Below are 20,417 nucleotides of genomic sequence, written 5' to 3' on the forward strand. Positions count from 1 at the left end.
ATTTATTAATCCGCTGTTTCTTGAATTGATTCATAGCTCAAATGAGATTTTAAATTGCACATAACAATTTCATTGGTTTCCTTATTTGGAATTTGAATTCCTTTATAATTTATAAGTTGATTTCCTTATTTGGAATTTGGTTTTATTTATAATAAATAAATTAGTTTCCTTATTTGGAATTTAAGTTCAAATAAGGAAATCAGTTTCTTTAGAACTAAACAATATTACAGAATGGCAGCAGTTATGTGTCAGGTTTTACCACACTTTTACAAAAAATTCTGTGAAAAGGCGTTGTTTATATCTGTATCTGTCAAAGATTATAGACCATATATTCTTACAAGTGAATATGTTGTTGCTTCACACAACAGTTTCTGTCCCCTGAAAACCTGTCGATATCACATTGTTCTCATTTCTTTCTCCATCGGAGACTTGCTTCAAAAACTGGAAGATCTCTCCTATTTATATCAGACAGTTGATTGTTTATATACATTATATAAACATCAATTTTTTGGCAATATTTTGGAAGAATCGGGACTTGTCTTTACTCAGTTAGACAGAGCAGTACAACACAATTATGAGAACAAATATGTTGAGAAGTTACCTAGTGTGTCTAAAAAAAGATTGAGTAGAAAGAAGTTCAAGAGACATCTACTGCGCGCTGAACAAAGAAATGTAAGCACACAAACAATGGGATCTTCTTTTCTGGACAGAATTCAATCTCTTAAAAACTCAAAATATGAGGGTGAATTGATAAAAATTGTTGACTGTTTGTTAGACGGCCATGGCTTAATTGATAATTCTCTGTTATATCTTGAAATTAGAAAGTAATAAAATTGTAATTGCATCACAATTATTTACATAGTATCAGTTTTATGTTTGGTTTAAAAATCAAGAAAATTCAATTTCTCTTTTTTTACAATCTTTTTCTTAAATGTTTAAATTGATACCTCTAATCTGTTAAATGTCAAGTTTTGTAACAAACTATTCTTTTAAAAGTCGAGTTTTCTCACAAAATTTTTGTTAACTGTTGGGTTCTGGAACAATTTAGTTTAATAAAAGTCGAGTTTTCTCAACGAAATTTTTGTTAAATGTCGAGTTTTCATTCAATCTTTTTGTTTAAATATCAAAAAACAGTTTCCAATTGGATACAATGAAGCGCAAATTTTTTCCTGATTTTCACCAGTTTACGGTATAATTTAACGCAAAAAAGGAAGAGATTTTTAATTTGTAAAATGACAAGTTTTCTTTTTCTATAACAACTTAAAAATCGAGTTTTCATACAGGTTTTTTTCATAGAAATCAAATTTCTGCTCAGTTTTTTTTCTTAAATATCAAATTTTTGATCAAAAACTTTTGTTAAATGTCGAGTTTTGATAATGCTATTTCCGTTAAATATCAAGTTTTGTAACGAAGTTTCAAAATTCAAAATTTTGTTTGATTATATCCTTGTGAACTGGTTTAGAAAAGAAAGCTCACATGAGAAAAATTATATTATAAAGAATGTTTAAATACATCACCAGGAAAATGTATAAATCAACATACAACTTTTCCGTTAAGAACGATTACAAATGAAGCTGCAAAATTGTACCAACTCGAATCTATTCAAACAGAGTTCTCACAACATACTCTGGTAAGTTTTGAATCTCATTCCCAAAAGGTCTAGAACGTTCAAATATTACTGGAGGATCAGTTGGTTGAACGCTGATTGAAGTTGTTGAATTTTCATCAGTCAGCAAAATTGGATTGTGCGCCGTTCCATCCTCTATGGAAGGTGTTGTCATTGATGGAGTAGTCGACATATCAGTAGAACCATAGTACTGTGCCGGATCAAAGTTCTGCTGTTCATTTGCTGTCCAAGAGCTAGTATCAACACTTAGCTCGCTCCCATCAAAGCTTGACACAGTTTGAAGCAAATTCCCTGACTCCTCCACTAAACTCAAAACTTGATTTACATCCGGGCTAGAGAACCAAGAGTTGGGAATTTGCCCTTCTTCCCAAGGGAAAGTATATTGAATGTTGCCAGCGACGTAGGTAGGTGGAAATTCTGTCCCAGCAACGTGGGGATAGTGGTGCCCACTAATAACAGCAGCCTCGTGTCCCATCGCTTGAGTTCCAAGCTGATTCTCCGTAATTGGAACCTGACCCTGATGATAGGTGTCGAACTGTTGTCGCTGGTGTTCAATAATATGCCACACAGTGATGGGTAAAGTCATTACAGTCTCATATAATCCGTTTGATAAGTCTTTAATACTTATCCGAGCAGTCTCCTCAGTGAAGGAAAATGAGTACAGAAGACTGTTGTTTTGCACAGTAAACTCCATTTTGTTCAGATGAGTTGATAGAAGTGGATTTTTTAGAAACAAAAGCAGTTTGTAAATGAACGTATTGAAAACTGTCAAGTAGAGAGTAAGTTAGAAAACAACAAATTTCACTTTATAGTAGGACAAAAAGAATATCTAAGTTAGAAACAGATAAACGTTACAACTGAAGTAAGATCTGTAGATAAGAAGAATGTGAATGTAGGAACTCAATTGTATAAAGTTTTGAAGAATAGTTAGCAGGACGATGAGGAACAGAGGTGAAATTAATTTTGAGGAAATGAAAGAGAATGATGAAGTCTAACTTTGTCGCTCCTATTTATAGTGAATTCCGTCCAATAAGAACAAAGTAACCAAAGAAGGAAATATTTTGTAGAAAAACTGACGTTAGTAACCGAAACAGGAAATGGAAATCATTTAATGTATCCAAATATGGAAGAAGTTGTTATAAAATGATGCTCGTATACGAAGCAGGAACATCAATGCGTGAATAGAAACCAAATATGGTTTTTGAATAATACATGTATCACATGATACGACTACTTGTTTACTAAATAAGGATAGCTCATTGGGAACGAAGTGACATAATTTACCAAAAATGTTAAGCTCTGATAAATTTGTTCAACTTCGTTAAATTTTAAATCAATCTCGGAAAGTATTCCATTTTTGGAACAGAACTTTTGTATATATATATTTGGGAGCCGAATTCCAAATCGAATTTTTACTCCTTCAGAATTGTAATCTGTATAATAATGAAAAAACAACGCGCTTTGTACAGATGAAGTGATTGCTATGGGGTCAGGAATTGGAATACAGTTCGCTTGTGCTAGATTTCTGTACTGTTCTAAAATTTCGGGAACAGAATTCAAAATAAATAAAATTTCGTACTTGTTAATGTGTAGCTCTGACGATAAATCAAATGATTGTTTCGTTATATAATCATCATATTTGAATTTTTTAATGGAAAATGTTGCATATTCGAATCCTTTACTAAATCGGATTATTCTGTCATTCTGAACGCAAATGTCCAAGAAATTGTAGAAAAAATAGGAATCAACATCAATCTCGTCAACTTTGTAAGCATCGGCAATTCCTTCTTTCCTCTTATATATTTTTTCCAACAACTGTAAATGATTTTTGATTAACATTTTTCGCAAATGAGCAAAATTTCACGCAATACTCTGTTTATGTAAAAGAAAATTAAAATTAAGAAACAATTACACAAAATAAAATCGTTAATCTTCAGAATAATTTCTTTAACACGGGATTTCGATTGGTTGAGAGGTTCCAAGACAATAACGTTAAGTTGTAAAGTAAATATTTGTTCGTGAAGTATGGATGAATATTTGTTTTCGACATCTTTAACATTGTTGTAAAAGCACATTCATGTGCTAATTTCAATTTTCAATAGGACTAGATTTGTTTGCAAGCACCGAATTCTCTCAATTGCGGATAGACACAAATTTGAATCACAGAGTTTGTTAAGATTGGAACAATTTGTTTGAATTTGTTGTGAGTCTGTTTTTGGATTATGGCTGGATGAAATATGAAAACTTATATAAAATGTAAATGAAATGATTAAGAAGATATATAAGAATGATTTGCTTTTTTTGAGTTTACTCCAAGGAATGAATTCACATATTTAAAAAGAGTGTTCTTAATTATTAAAGGTATTTGTAAATGGAAGAATCTGATTGGTTTATTCATTATGTTCTAGAATGTTCGGTTATGACAACAAGCTTCTTAAAAAGGAAATGATAAATTTCCATATATGGAGTGATGCGTCATAGCTGCGTTCCCTAAATGTACCAAAATAATTTCTTTCATTCTCACTTTGTTATTGTCACAATTAGTTGCTCGTCACAATACCCGCATTTGTTTCATCTTGTACCAAAACAATGCCTTCTCTCGATAGAAATCTCCCAGTGAAATGTACAAAGTGCAACAAAATGGTGGTGAAGAAGAATATGGCAAGACACAAGCAGTCTTGTGATAGTGGGACTCTATTTTGTCCCAAATGTCCACATTTCAGTACAAAGAAGAAAGAAGACATGAATTACCACATTGCTAAGCATCACGCTCCTAAGGATACAAAGCTAAGCACTATGTGTACTGTATGCTTGGAGGAGTTTCCGAGTTTCTATTCTCTTCAACAACACAAGAGGAGAAAGCATGGAACTTCAACAAAAGTTGGAACAAAATCGAGTGAAAAGCTTAAAGAAGTTCTAGAATCAGAGGAGCTGGAAAAGGACAACGAGCAGCTACAACAAGAACTTAGTGCTTGCCAGCACTTTTTTGACGATACTGAGATGGAAAATGGAAGACATCAAGTGTTCAACTTCAAGAAAACTCAACTGTGCAGCCAAAGTCAACTTAGCTCTAGGATTTATATTAAGAAATGTAGATACGGACGAGTATCGATACTTCTACGCTCACGAGAACAACACTTTCTTCGAGAAATCTCATCTACTCTGTTCCAAAGGAGACTTAGTCTCTCTTCAGGACAGGATTGAAAAGATGGATTTAGTGGAGACGTGTGCTCAGGAGCGGGAGAATACAAAATGGCGATTTGCTCTGACTACAAATGTAACAATATTTTGCGCTCTCCTAAAATCCATTCCAATGGGATGTATCGATGCTGTTCTTCCTGAACAGTTACTCAGACGACCAGATGTGAATTGTCTCGTATCGAATGGCTATGGTGAGACTTACAAAGATTATCTTTGCTTATTCCGAGCTATAGCTGTTCACTTATATGGATCATCGGAGCTTGAGATCAATGCAAAAAATTTGTTTAGTGCATTCCTCCACGAATCTGGACAAGACGCAATCAATTTCAGAGGGGTATCGATCGATCATCTTGTATTTGTTGAAAATGCGATAAAGCACAACATATTTATTTACGATATTGACATTGTAGATGGAGATTTTGTTGGTGAACTTGCGAGGAGAAGTATTGAAATGTTTGAGAAAAATATTAATTTATTACGTTACAACAACCACATATGCTATGTAGATGATATCAACACATTCTTTAAACGATTCCGTTGTCCCAGTTGCGATACGTTCATTCAGAAAGCGGGAAATTTCAACCGCCATGTTAAAACGTGTAAAGATAGAGTACAGCATATTTACCCAAAGAGTGTGTATACATTGCGCGAGACCTTATTTGATAAGCTTGACGGATTTGGAATTTCCTACAACGAAGATCAAAAATTGTTCAAGAACTTGGCTATTTTTGACTTTGAATCGATATGTGTACCCTCTGACCAATTAAAAGATACAAACACAACCACTTGGATTGGAAAGCATGAACCAATCTCTGTCTCTATTTCCTCCAATTTAATTGATGAACCTGTCTTCCTATGCGATAAAGATCCGAAAGCTCTCATTATATCTTTTGTTGAAGCTATTGAAGACTTAGCAAACAAAAGTAAAACTGAAATGTGGACAAAGTTTTCCTCTATTGAAGCAGTAATCAGAGCACGAGTTAACGCAATTGGTGAAAATTTAATTAAAAGAAAGGATCAAAACGCTTCAACATTTGAGTGTGAAGGTGAACGTACCGAAGAAGATGATGAAGCTGATATGTCTACGAAATTTCTCCAAATGCAGAAAAACCAGCTTTTGGACTTACAGCAGCACTTTGAGCGTTATGTGAACACTTTAACTGTGTTCGGATTCAATAGTGGAAAATGTGATTTAAATCTCATTAAGTCCTATCTCCTACCCTATCTTATTCATGAGCGCGACATTCAACCTACTGTTATTAAAAAAGCAAATCACTTTGTTTCTCTTAAGTTTGGTGATGTACAATTTCTCGATATCCTCAACTTTCTCGGTGGAGCTACATCACTTGATTCTTTCCTTAAAGCATACAAGACAAATGAGACCAAAGGATTCTTCCCCTATGAGTGGTTTGACTCTCCCGAAAAGCTCGATGCAACTTTTCTCCCTCCTTACGACCGTTTCTTTAGCAAACTGAGAAACTATAATCCACTGGAGAAGGAATTTACTGATTTCACTAAATTGCTTAACAGTGGATTTTCTCAACAAGAGTCATTAAAAAAGTTGAGGTTGAAAAATGTTCCTCCATCTGGAATTGACAATTACAATTACCTGAAAGTGGTCTGGGAGCAAGAAAAAATGGCTACATTCAGAGATTTTGTCAAGTGGTACAACAACAAGGATGTTGTTCCAACACTGGAGGCAATGCAAAAAATGATGGAGTTTTATCACAACAAGGGTATCGATATGTTAAAACTCGGATTTACACTTCCGAACTTGGCTAATATCTGTCTTCACAAGTCAACAAACCACAAGTTTTTTCCATTTGTTGAAGCTGACAAAGATTTACATGACAAAATACGTGAGGATATGACTGGTGGTCCATCTATTGTTTTTACTAGAAAAGCAGTAGTTGATCAGACCTTCATACGAAACTCTGAAAACCTTTGCAAGTCTATCGTAGGTATTGACGCTAGCCAACTCTATCCCTTTTCAATGTGTCAAGAAATGCCCACTGGACTTTACACTCGATGGGAATTTGATACAGATTCTCAAAAATTCAGTGCTCGAACAAACAGATCTCGAACATTTGAGAACATGGTTATGTCATATCTTCAATCACAACGTTCCGAATGTAAAATTGAGAGCTACTACAAAACCGGAAAACAGAAGAAGATTGATTGTTTTAGCGTAGACGGATTTTGCACACATTGTAATACGGTGTTTGAAGCCATGGGTTGTTACTTTCATTTCTGTCCTTGTCAGGAAGCTAAAGCAAGTCTCTCAGAAGAGGAAACACAGAGAGGGATTAGAAAAAGAGAACATGATGAATTGAGAAGAGATTACTTAAAAAGTAAAGGATATAAGATTGTTGAAATCTGGGAGTGTAATTGGTGGGAAAGTGTTGAAGAAGAAGAAAATGTCAGAAATCACGTGAGAAAGAACTTTCCTTTCAAATTACCTTTGAAGCAAGAGTCTTTACTAGCTAAAATAAGAGATGGGGAGATGTTTGGATACGTACAATGTGATTTGGAAGTTCCCACAGGTTTGAAGTACAAGTTTTCGAATTTCCCGCCTATTTTTAAAAATTTCAACGTTAGTCGAGCTGATATTGGAGATTATATGAGAGATTACGCTGTCGAAAACAACTTACTGAAGCAACCTCAGCGAATGCTAATTTCAAGTTTCAATCTGGAAAATGGAACAATTATTACTCCCCTACTAAATTTCTACATCAGCCTCGGTCTGAAATGTACAAGAATTTATAGATTTGTACAGTACACGCCGCGAAAATGTTTCAACACCTTTGTACAGTCAGTGGTAGACGCTAGAAGAGGTGGAGATGAAAATCCTGATTCCAGCGTTGTTGCTGAGACTATGAAATTATTGGGTAATAGCTCTTACGGTTATCAGATTATGGACAGAAGCAAACATACAGAAACCAAATATTTGAACGATGAGAAGACGCACAAAGCAATCAATGGGAAAATGTTTAAGCGGTTGAACAATGTCTCAAAAGAGCTTTACGAAGTTGAGCTAGCAAAATCAAAAATTGAACACCGCGAACCTATAATAGTTGGATTCTTCATACTTCAGTACGCTAAATTACGTATGTTGGAGCTCTACTATAACTTCTTTGACAGATTTTGCGACGTGGATAAATTCGAGGAGTTAGAGATGGATACAGATTCCCTCTATTTAGCCTTAGCTCATGAGAATTTGTATGATTGTATTCGAGCTGCTAAAAAACAAGAATGGGAAGCATTGAGAAAGCAGGACTGTAACGACTCTTTCCAAGCAGATGCTATTCAAAATTTCTTCCCTAGAACATGTTGTTCTAAGCATAAGAAGCATGATAAACGGGAACCAGGACTTTTCAAGGAAGAATTCAGATGTACGGAAATGATTTGTCTTTGTAGCAAAACTTATTGTTGCTACGATGCACAGTCTGACAAATACAAGTTCAGCAGTAAAGGTCTCAATAAAAGAACACTAGAAGAGAACGGAGATGGACCGATGGAGAAATATCGACGTGTGATGGATGAAATTATCAATCTTACTTCAACAAATAGAGGGTTCAGAACAATAAACCATTGTGTTGCTACGTATGAGCAGACAAAGAAGGGACTGTCCTATTTCTACCCTAAGCGCATTGTTCAGTCTGACGGTATTCATACAGCACCACTCAACATATAACTTAAATGCTTTTACTATAGCACAATTCTTTAGTATTCTCTATTACATTTATACTGTGTCTGTAATTTTATACAATTTTAATTCATTTTTTTTCTATCATTGAATTTTTTCCAATTAATGAGCGCGCAAAAGACATTTGTTACACAATTGATTCAAACAATTAGGGGAACAATCTTTGCAATTGACCTAAAATTCGTAAACAAAAATTCAACATGTCACATAATTACCCCTCAGATAACTAGGGTAATTGAAAACCCCCACCAATTAATTTCACAATTTAATAACATAAAAGTTGTAAACAAAATTCAACCTGTCACATAATTACCCCTCACATAATTACAGCAATTAATTACCCACGCCGATTCTATTGTTCTCAAGTAAACACTTAATAACTACACAAACATTGATTTTTTCCCCTCAAAATTTCAGCCTATCAGGAGCGTCTCCGAACCTACCCCCCACATTTGCACCGACTATACTACTCTTAATACATGGCAGCGGCTATTACTAATCTTAATACATGTCGGCGGCTATTACTAATCTCAATACATGTCGGCGGCTATTACTAATCTTAATACATGTCGGCGGCTATTACTAATCTCAATACATGTCGGCGGCTATTACTAATCTTAATACATGTCGGCGCATAATCTTAATACATGTCGCCGGCTATAACTAATCTTAATACATGGCGGCTATACCCAATCTTAATACATTAACGCCGCTATACCTAATCTTAATACATGCTCATTCATTCCCTATCTTAATACGTTAGGGAGGACCCAAATCCCGAAAAATACGCTATACCCTATCTTAATACATGGGGGACCTCACCCCCCCCCCGGGGAGTGCAGCTCACTATATTACTACTCATTTATTATATAAGAAGTCATAAGTTCAAAACCTGTAAACACTTTATATAGTTGTCATGCAAATTTTTGACAGTATCTGAGGTAATTTGGTCTCAAATTTTCAACGGAAAGCCACAAGCAAGTACTCCACTTTGTGCAGGAACGTCCTTTGGGAGTGAGTCTTTTTTCAAAAGAGATTTTTCACTAAAAGTTGCTTAAGATTTAATATCCTGACTTTTCTCTTACTTTTTTGCCCTTAGTCCTCGCTCTTTAAAAGTTTTTTTAAATACACGACTCATCAGCTCTAGCTTTTCAACTCGTTTAAGTTAGACATCTCCCTTTTATTCGTTTACAAGTTTCTAAGTTGTTTTCCCCAATGGGGGAGAACACTTCCCCTTCAATAATAGCCCCAACCGCAAACGAAAATCGAAACATGTATTCCTCTGCGATCCAAAGCGGCCTCTCAAAAATAACAGCTTCCAACGACTTCCAAATCATGCAAATTATTCCTCCATCCACTAAATCGATGCTTACAAACACAGGAGCTTTGAACGATGCTTACATTCAATGTGCGAAATCTATACTGAAAGAGTTCCCTAAAGAAGTACGATCTCAAATAACCATTAGCAGAACATTCTCGCAGGTAAGAGACAAAACACTGCACACACTGACGGTTATTTCCCAGAAGATACAACATTAAATTTGTAAATCTTCCTTACGTTTGCTCGGATACCGAAACTCTTAAATTGATCGAACTCCCAGAAGGAATAGAGCACTCCCCGACAATCAGTCGCATGAAAGTCAATATTGATGGGGACTTTATTTTCGACGGATATGCAGCTTTAGGTGTTACTGTCCACAATGCTAACGAAGAGGAGAAGCTAAGAAAATGGTCCTATGAGAACAAAATCGCCAAGTTCAAAGACTGGAATGGCCTAGAAATCAAATTCCATGTTCCCGCGCTTCATAGCTGTAGTTTTTGCGAAGAAAAAAACCGCCAATATATTAGACATGGCAAAAAGAAATGGCAAAAAGAAATGCAAAGAAATGTTAAAATGCAAAACCGTCAAAATGTAAGCACAGAACAGCAAAACATCCATCTGAAAACACAAGAAAGAAATCCTGACAACACTCAGGAACAAGAAATGGTTGATCAAGACTCTTTTGGCAATCTAACTATAGACGAGGAAGAAATTCAAGAAACGTTTGTAGAAGAAATTTGTAGCGGATCAACAGAAAGCCCCGAAATGTGTAACAAAGAAACAGAAGGCAGAAAAACCACAGAACAAATTGATTCTTTGTCTAGCCAAATTTCAATTGAAAAACAAAGCAACGACATTATGAAATCAAACTCTCCAAAAAAGCCTAATTTATCAAACGTTGAGCCTCTCAAAGGTGTTGTTTTAAAACAATACAGAACAGTCAACAAATAAACACAGAACCATCAACGAAAGCAACAGAGCTCTGAAATACCAAGACATTTTCTAAACACTGAATGGCGTAGAAAGAAAAACGAATTGAACAACAATAGCAAATGATTGAGCATATAATTTTCAGCTTTAACTCCTGTGGCATTAAGAGCCCGAAAAAGTTCTTCTCAATAATTGAAAAGTGCTACTATCTAGCTAGAGGAACTTATTTTTTTCTATGTGTTCAAGAAACGAAAATCCTCGCTCTACCTCAGTCACATGAAGCAATTCTTGAACAGTAAAAATTGAGCTACCATCTAGTACCGGCAATAAACTGCAGTGGCGGTTTAATAACAATTTGGAGCGAAGAAATCAAGACCAACGAACAAAGATTTGAATCAAGAGATCATTCAGCAGTAACGTTTCCAAATTTAAACTTTGTCTTAATCAATACGTTTTTAAATCCAAACGATTACACAACAAAGCTCAGACAATTAAATTCAAGCCTCACTAAAATTGAACCTGGAAGATTTGTAGTTCTAACAGCAGATTTCAATGCTTTTAACCATGATCCAAGAAACACCTCAAATGCTCTAAGAAGTGAAGATGACAGAATAAAGCGATCCGCTAAGCTGAAGCCGGTCGTCGGGAAAGCGCTCCTTTTTGATATAGCAACTGAACTAGACGTCCAAGACTTCACACACTATGATAAGGGAACATCATCTTTCTCGCGCATAGATTATTTCTTTACTAATCATCTCAATTACAGTAACACGAAAATGCATAGAAATAATCTCTCAGATCACATGCTTTTGGAGCTAAGCAACAAAATTGAAAAAAAAACGTGGTCAGAGCTTTTGGAAATTGAATGACATTATACTAGTAGAAAATAAAAACTATATCAGAGAAGAACCGAAACAATTCGGTGATCTTTATACGATTGAGGACACATATGAAGAGTTGATGTGTCATATACGTGATGTAGGCCAAGCATTAGCGATAAACAAATCCCGAGTTATAACTTCAAAGATGAAAGGCAGCTTAAGTGAAGAAAAGGAACTAAGAGATAAAATTCAGCAAGGTAAATCAGACCAAACCATTTTAAATCGATACAATGCGACAATATCCCAAATCAGCGAGCACGAGAACAACAAACAACGACTGAGCTTTAAACATTTTAAAAAATTGATGCAATCCTGTGAAATTGGTAATGCCAGAGATCTCAAAACATCGTCGAAAACTAAAAACAGCACAAATAGTATTACATCATTGAAAGTTGGTGACAGTTTAACAAGTAATCAAGAAGAGATCATTAAAATTTTTGAAAATCATTTCTCAAAACTGTATAAAAGTAAAAAGAAATCGTCATTTGAAAGCTTGCTTGATCAACTGCAGGAGCAAGAAACTGAAATGACAACAGAAAACGAAATCACCTTGGACGAAGTGAAGAAAGCAATCGACAAACTAAACGCAGATAGTTCACCAGGATCAGACGGTATTACTTCTAATTTTTATAAAGTAGTTAAACGAGAAATGGCTCCCATATTGAAAAAAGTTTTCAATGTAGCGAACACCAATAAACTTCCAGACAACCAACAAATTGCAATATTGAAACTCCTTCCAAAAACCGAAAACCCCAGAACAGTAGACGAGTTCAGACCCATAAGCCTGCTGAACACTGACTTAAAAATTCTGTCGCATGTTTTGGCTAACAGGCCAATCAAAAACCTCGAAGTAATTGGTCAACATCAACACGCCTACCTAAACAAACGACAAACTAATACAGCACTGATGAAGGTACGCAAAGCCCACAAACAAATGATTAACAGTAATTGCATCGTAAATCTAGACTTCTCAAAAGCTTTCGACAAAGTAGATAGGGATTATATATTCGCTCTTCTCGATAGAATAGGTGTAGATAATTTTACAAAATCTGCAATCAGAACAATATATAAGCAAACCAAAGCAATTATTGAAATCAACGGCTACCTCTCCCAGACAATTGTTCTCGAACGCGGAGTAAGACAGGGGTGTCCTCTATCAGCTTTGCTTTTTATTCTTGCTATTGAGCCGTTACCTTGTTCCGTTGAAAACTCAACTCACATCAAAGGTTTCGTAAATGCCAAAACTGTTGCTTATGATGATGACACTACATGTCTAGTTCATAAATCATCGATTGAAGTGCTCTTTGATACTGTGAAAGGTTTTTGTGATCAAACCCAGCTAGAAATAATGTAAAAAAGAGCGAAATCCTATCTACTAACAATATTCCCTTTTATAAAACTGTGCGATCAACAAAAATCCTTGGCATAGTATTCCACGCGGACAAATCTCAGCCGAATCTTCTTAGTCTCCTGAAAACACAAATAGCCATCTACAGTCGTTTTATTTCTCGAGCGAAAACACTGAAAGCCAAGAAAAATATTATCGAAACATTCATTCTTCCAAAATTCCTTTACTATGCTCGACACACAGACACGACCATAAAAAGCTTGAGAATTATGCAGAACCTCGTTAACAGCCTTTTGAAAGCGGGACAGAAAATGGAAATTAGAAGCGAAGTAGTATACCGGTCATCAGCTAGAGGCGGGATCTCCAATCCACACATTATTTCAAAAATTGTTTCTGCAAATCTTTTTGACCAATTTAATTCATCTGACGAGAACTCGATCACCTTTTCGAAAGATTTATCCATTTTAATAAACTGTTTAATGCTTAAAGTTGTACAGAACATGAATGTTCTACTTCTAATCAAAAACAACAGAGAAGCCTCGCTCAGGTTGCATAATCACATGAAGACAAAAGAAATCTACTGGTACATAATCAATGAAATTTTCCCCTTCAGTTTCATTGAAAATCGTTTACGCAAAGCTGTCATTAAATACAATTGTTCAACCAAAGAATTAACCCGCTTTTGTGGAGATATTTGGAAAACAAACAAGCTCTTACCTCAACAGCAAAATTTGTTGTAATGACTAGCATTCAACTGTCTTGTTGACAAACAAGTAAGATGGCTGAAAAATTTCTCTGACTCGCCGATTTGCAGTTTCTGTGAAAAAAAATTTGAAACATCTGAACACCTGATTTTTGAATGCGAAAAATTAAATGCAGCAAGAACTTTATTACAATTGACAAACTGGCGTGAGATATTTGTCCATATGAGAGTCGAAGCTCTACGATTTACTGCAAGTGTTTCAAACGGATCATGGCAAGAAGCTCCTGAGCAAACTAAAAACTATTTAAAATTTTTATTCAATCTGTAATGCTGTTTCGATTAAGCTACTTTCAAAATATACAGTTAGCATTTGTAAATACCTCCTTTTGAATTTATTAAAAACCTAATTGTTGTATAAAGCCCCATTGTTGTGTTTGACTCTAATCTTGTAATTATTAGCAAAGCTTCGTCAGTGTAACCTATGAAACCTGCTGAATTAGTTTAAATTCTTAGTAAATACCGACTGTAAAAAATTCATCAATGGAACCTACTGAATTATTTTAACTTCTTCGTAATTTCCAACTGTAAATAATAGCATCTGAATTTATTATTTAAAAGCAAACGAGATTTACAGGTAAGAGATGATGGTTTAAACTTAGTTTATGGCCGACCATTTTCAGAGGCGTTGAATTAGTAAACGGTAACAGAAGAATTGCAATTGCTTTTTTGAAGCTACGGGTTTTGTCAATGAGCAAATAATATCTTTGCGTTCTTGAAAAGTTTAGCAGCTATGGTTTCCAATGTTTTAGGCTCTGGCTTTATTATAAATTATAACCAAAAACCTAAGAATACCTCAAATTTTATGGAATATTCTACGTCAACCTTGTTGCAAAAAACCGGAGATCTTCAAGATTTTGCAATGCAAGAATTTTGCATGTTTCTGTTGAAATCAGGAACAATCATGCCAGATCTGTTGGATTTGAAATAACACTAACAGTAGAATTCAGTTTTTCATCTGCTAAAAATTCTTTTGTTTTTTAAAATTAGTACACAGTTTTTTGAATGGTCAAGCTATTTAGAGAATCAATTCGAATGGGGTATATATTAGACAGAGTTAAATAGGGGTAGAGTAAAATGGGTTGCGAAAAAAATCAATATCCCGAGGTCATATAACAGTTTGGTTTTGTACGATTTACTTTAAAAAAGTCATGCCGATTTCCCCAGAGGGCCGAACAACTCTCGGGTGGAGATTTTATAGAATAAAGATTCGCTGTGATTAGCGGTGAAAAAAATTACCGCAAAACGCGGACATGTTTTAGTGATGAAGTCGGTGAAAGTGGTGAATTTTTGAAAAGATTAGCGGTCTTTAGCGTTGAACTTTGAGTGAGGTAAAAGGTTTTTAGCGATGATATTTTCACCGCATTCAACGGAATTCTTACAAAAAACTGCCGTACAAGGGTTCGGACCTCTCACCTCCTGAAGGACATCAACTTCTTAATCCAGTGCGCCATCTGTCTTTTGTTTCTACGATATTGCCTGTTAACTTATTTCAGATTCAATAATTGTTATGAAAAAAACAAACGCGTTGAAATTTTGAAAGATTTGCGGTTTTAGTGGTGAAATCTTTGCTTAAGCTACGAAAAAATTATTTCACCGCTAACAACACGAAGATGTCAAGATAAAAATTTCTCCGCTAAAAACCGCAAATCTTAGGAAAATTCACCTAAAAAATTTGTGATTTTTACGTAAGATGCGCGGCTTTTAGGAGTACCTTTCAGCCTTGAAAATAAAAGTTTTTCCTGGAGAATCTACACCAAAATTCTCGACGTTTTAGAAATTGCATGCAGAGGGAATCTCTGACTACTACAAGTTTGAATTGATTTTAATAACCCTTTGTTCCGATTAAAATCCGCTATTTTTTGAAAAAAATATTTGCGTATATACAACTATAAACAGATCAAAATCTAACTTTATTCTGGAGAAGCTGCATAAAAAATTTCCATATACAGGATCTCAATTCGGGATCTAGGTCTAAAAATTGCAGTTCTTAAAATTTTTCACCGCATTCGCCGCAATACTTAGCGAACGAGCTAATTCAATTATGCTAAATACGCTTTCACCTGATTGGACTCTCTCTGTACATTTGAAAGGTGTATAGCTCAAAATTGTCAAATATTTACGAAAACCAGTTTCTTGAATTTCCTCATCCGTATGACTCCAATTTCAACTACTTCTCGCGATTAATTGATTATCAAATAAACCAAACTTAGTTCATGATAACCTACGATAAATAAACTTACACGTACGAGAGCTAAGTCGTATATATCTACCTTTATTTATCGACCATTTATTTATACATGCTTGTTCTATATATGCACGTATATGCTAAATTATCGATCAAAATTTTCGAACATTTTGACAAAGTTTGCTGAAGTTAAATATTCTGTTAATTTAAACTTTTATTGGGTATAGATATCTAATTTTACATCAAATATCTTCATTTTTACAATTTTGTTTGCGGTTAACTTAAACTCAATTTAATTGCTGCTAGATAAACCGTTTAAACCCACTTTATAACTAATTTTAATCTGATCATTGTTTTTACTGCAGCATTTTCAGTTAATTTACAAGTTTTTTTGTTAATTACATATAACTAAATCAATTTGAAGCAAGTCCTTATTTTTTTTCTTTGCAATTTAAACAATAATTTAATTATAAGCTTAAACAATTTATTATTATAACAACGACATCTAATTATAACTAATCGAACCATTAATTACATTAATTATGAACTGTGATTTAAAGACCGGCGTAATTTCAGCCGAGAAATCGGAAGCCGAGGAATTGTTTCGCCACATAAGTCTGGAAGCTAGCCGGAAAATGGCGTCGGCGGGTGAGATCGTGACGTCACCAGAGACGGTGGTGGCGAAAAGTCTGGAACAGGAAACAGAAGATGAAAACGAAAGTAGTTCAAACCAACATGAAGAGAGTAATTCTGACAATGAGAGTCGACTTCGGGTGACAAATGGACACGACAATGGCTCGGATCATGACAGGTCGGATCTTATATTACCCTAGACCGAATTGACCTCTGATCAGACCCAAATCACACCATTTACCAGATTTAAGAAGGTCAGATCAGATCCTGTCATTTTCCTCTGGTCATGACCCTGTGTGTGCTCGAGTTCGGTCTGAGCAAAGTTCGAAGTAAATGTAGGTCTGGACCTCAAACTGGGTAATACAGACACAAATTAATTTTTTATCTTTGCCGGGATTGAGCTGTTGGGATTTTCAATCTATAGGTTTTTGAAACACAAAAATAGGTTTATTTTTATGTTCAAAACATGAATACATCGTGAGTTTTCCATCAAATATATGTTTTTTGTTCTAACCGACGCTTAAAATATTCAAGGAACGTGAAGCGCAACCCTTTTTGGCGACAAGATTCAATACCCGTTTAAGAGAAGAACCCAGAGAACTGAAAAGCTGAATCAAAAGTTCGGCGCCCCGAAAGAATGCAAGCTGTAGGTTTTTTTCCAAGGCATTGTCAGCCAAGGTTTCAACTTTTTGCCAATTCTAGAAATTTCACGCCTAGCCGTTTATTGGACAGGTATATAAGGATATTCCAAAACACAGCGGTTTGGTGCACACTTGTTTCATCATTAAAATCGTTGTTCAAAACTATACCCACAGAGCAAAAGATTGGGTCGTCGAATTAGTCCAGATGATAAAAACCAGAAATTTTTTTTCCATAACTATTGCCAGGGGGATTATATGTTACTTAAGTAACGCACCAAATCCTGCTCAATGTTTTCAAAGCATGCCGGAGCAAATTAAACGAAAAAAAATGAGCTTTTGCCTCATTCTTCCAAAAAACCTACGACAGATTTTTTTTTCACAATGCAATTCAATTCACAGAAAATTGTGAAATGTGCTTTTCTTTTCGTATAATTTTGACATGTAATTGAAGTTTTCTCTGTTCAAAAATTGATTCAAACTGCTCCATTCTAAAAGTAAAACATAAAAGCTTTAATTTTATTTGAATTTGTACCATTGTTATCTTTTTGCTTACTACAAAAGATATTAACTATTTGTGTCATGCGGTCAACGTAACTTCAAAAAATGTTATTTTTACTGCGCAAATAAACTTTTTTCAAAAATTTGTCATCACTCCTGAGGTAAAATATAGTTCGGTGATAAAATATCAACAATTCTGGTGCTTGTCATGGATTGTGGTAGAGTGTACACTTTAGTAAGTAATGATTAAAAAATGGAGCTTGAAATGATAGCTTAATGAACGAGAGCATAGTAAGACTATCGCATTGCTGATCAATTGGCTCAGTGGAGAGCACAGGATTGCATTCAATTAAGAGATAGTGTGATCGCAACCCACAAAGGTCACAAATTTTACTTTAACTAGAATGGTGTTGACATAGAATAAAAACAACGAGCAAAGAATTGCTCGAATAGATGTCTTGGCTATTATCGTTAAGATGATCAGAGGTCATCGTTATGACTGAATATTCAGATATTAAATTTTACTGCGGATACACCAGAATTCAAAAAAGCGAAAATAAACAAAATGTTGCTGAAATGTTTACATTTTTTATATCTTTCCCCATTCAAGACAGCAGTTTTCTCATTCCGTTTTTTTTTCGAATCTGGTTCAACTCATTGATCAACATTTGATTACTGTCTTTTCCCACGTGAAAAAGGAAAATATATGTATTTTTAAAATCAATACCCGATGCATCTTGGACATGGATGCTGATAGCTTAGCAGTTGTCAAAACTTTAGTATCCAGTGTTTTTTCGTGGTTGAAAATTTGAAAGTCAAAAAACATTATTTGGACAAAATTTTCAGCGGCCCATTCTGTGACTGTCCAACTATGTTTTTTTTGTTCCAGAAACTTTTATTTGTTAACGCATTAGGGAAAACAAAACAAACTTGAATTTGCACATCCGCGTTGAACAAAATGACTATTTCGCGATTTCAGCACCTGTGAACACTCTTCCGTAAAAAAGTGCCGCCGATGAACTGGCACTGCGGTAGAGGCGGTATTCCTTAGAAGCTTTTTTCCATTTCCCTGACCCTGAACTACAAAAGAGTTTTCTAGAACAGAGAATTTCGTAATTTTTTTTCAATGAAAGATCCGCCCTGTATTTATTTATACAATAGCGACAGCAGTAGCAGCAGCAATAGCAGCAGTGACAACAGCGACCACTCATCAGATGATGAGGACGAAAATGAAGAAACAGGTGGCAAATACGGTGAATATGACGGTAATGATTCAGACAGCGGCAGTGTTTCATTCGAAGATGCAGAATACAATCACGAAATGATGACACCAGGGTACCTGTGCAAAGGGTACTTCCTATCGTTCAGTGTCAGACAGGAAAGTTGCAATTTTTTAATGATAATGACAGATTTCCAGCTCAACTGTTCCAACTTTCTTTTGCTCTCAAATGAGTTAACATTTGACATTTTGAATTTTCCGTGATCTAAAATGCATTTATTCCGAAAATAGGTATGTTGCTGACGCAAAGTTGGTTGTAAGCGGGCATATAGCAAAGCCGGTATAGATTATTGGTTGATTTCCAAATCTATCGAGCGGGAGAGCGTGGGTGTGAACTCTACGAGACTTGCATTTCGACTGCTATATGTACTAAGTCACATGATAATAGCTCTGAAGCAATCATGATATAAAATTTTTAATTTGACAGGTAATTAGACTTAAGTTGACTTGGCGTCAGGTCCGGACCATCTTATACTAGCATGCTATTGTAAAAAAAATTTATTGATGGTTGTGTTATATACCACTGAATAAACTAGAAAATGATTTTTTTTTTCACAGCAGACAAAAGTTATCACAGAGGTCATTTCAACAAAAAATATGTTAGAATGTTAGAAGGTTAAGAGCGAAACAACCTAACGTAAACTGTGATCCATATCAGCGAGACATCACTTGACAGGAGCTCTATTTTCTTCAATATATACTTCACTAGAGAGATGAAGCGGTGAAGAATACGAAAGAACAAAAGAACGTGGTATAAGAGATGACCAAGTTCGGGAGCTTAGACCAGTTGGGATACTGGTCAGCATACCAGGCTGGTTTTAATACACGAGCACCGATGCTGGTTTTAGCACTCAAGCTAGTTTTAATCAATTATTGCTTCTTTCTCAGTAATCCAATTTTCAATAGAGTAATTTCTCTGGACAGAAATTTAAAGCAATTGTTGCAAACGTTTGTGTGTCTCTTTGCTGCATGATTTTTGCGCGATCGTTTGCACTCTGAACTTTGAATCTAGAACATTCTTTTGCTCTCAAATGAATGTTTCACATTTGACATTTTGAATTTTGCGTAATCTTAAATGCTCTTATTCCGCAACTAGGTCTGTTGCTGACACATAATTGGTTGTAAGCGGGCATATAGCAAAGCCGGTATAGGTATAGTTTATTGGTTGATGTCTCAGTCTATCCAGTGGGAGAACGTGGGTGTGAACTCTTTCCGCATCGGTATTTTTGTACCCATTAAGGGTAACCTGTGTAACCTATGCGCTACCCCCTCCCCATCCAACTGACGCACCTGTCACTTTAGAGCAATTTGACCCAACGTTAGTCGGTGGATGTTTTTAATTCAAGAAATTAATCACACGCCATAGAAATCACAAAATGATCATAAATTTAATAAGCATAATCT

General features: G+C 35.2%; 1 protein-coding gene across 5 annotated transcripts in view; it reads left to right on the forward strand.

The window, feature by feature from the left end:
- Window positions 1-19,232, forward strand: part of LOC142352257 (uncharacterized) — a 44,688-nt gene extending 25,456 nt beyond the window's left edge. For 3 of the 5 annotated variants that reach the window (XM_075404739.1, XM_075404738.1, XM_075404737.1), the window contains exons 2-3: window positions 16,539-16,773; window positions 18,896-19,232. In XM_075404739.1, coding sequence (XP_075260854.1) covers window positions 16,598-16,773; window positions 18,896-19,217 — 498 coding nt within the window. In that variant the 5' untranslated portion in view covers window positions 16,539-16,597 and the 3' untranslated portion in view covers window positions 19,218-19,232. Of the gene's footprint in view, window positions 1-15,777; window positions 16,774-18,895 lie in introns of those variants that run through there. The other 2 variants (XM_075404736.1, XM_075404735.1) reach the window with 2 other exon arrangements.
- The last annotated feature ends 1,185 nt before the right edge of the window (window positions 19,233-20,417 follow it).

This window comes from Convolutriloba macropyga, chromosome 13, assembly GCF_964194025.1.
Source record: "Convolutriloba macropyga chromosome 13, txConMacr16.3, whole genome shotgun sequence".
NCBI classification, from domain to species: Eukaryota; Metazoa; Xenacoelomorpha; order Acoela; family Convolutidae; genus Convolutriloba; species Convolutriloba macropyga.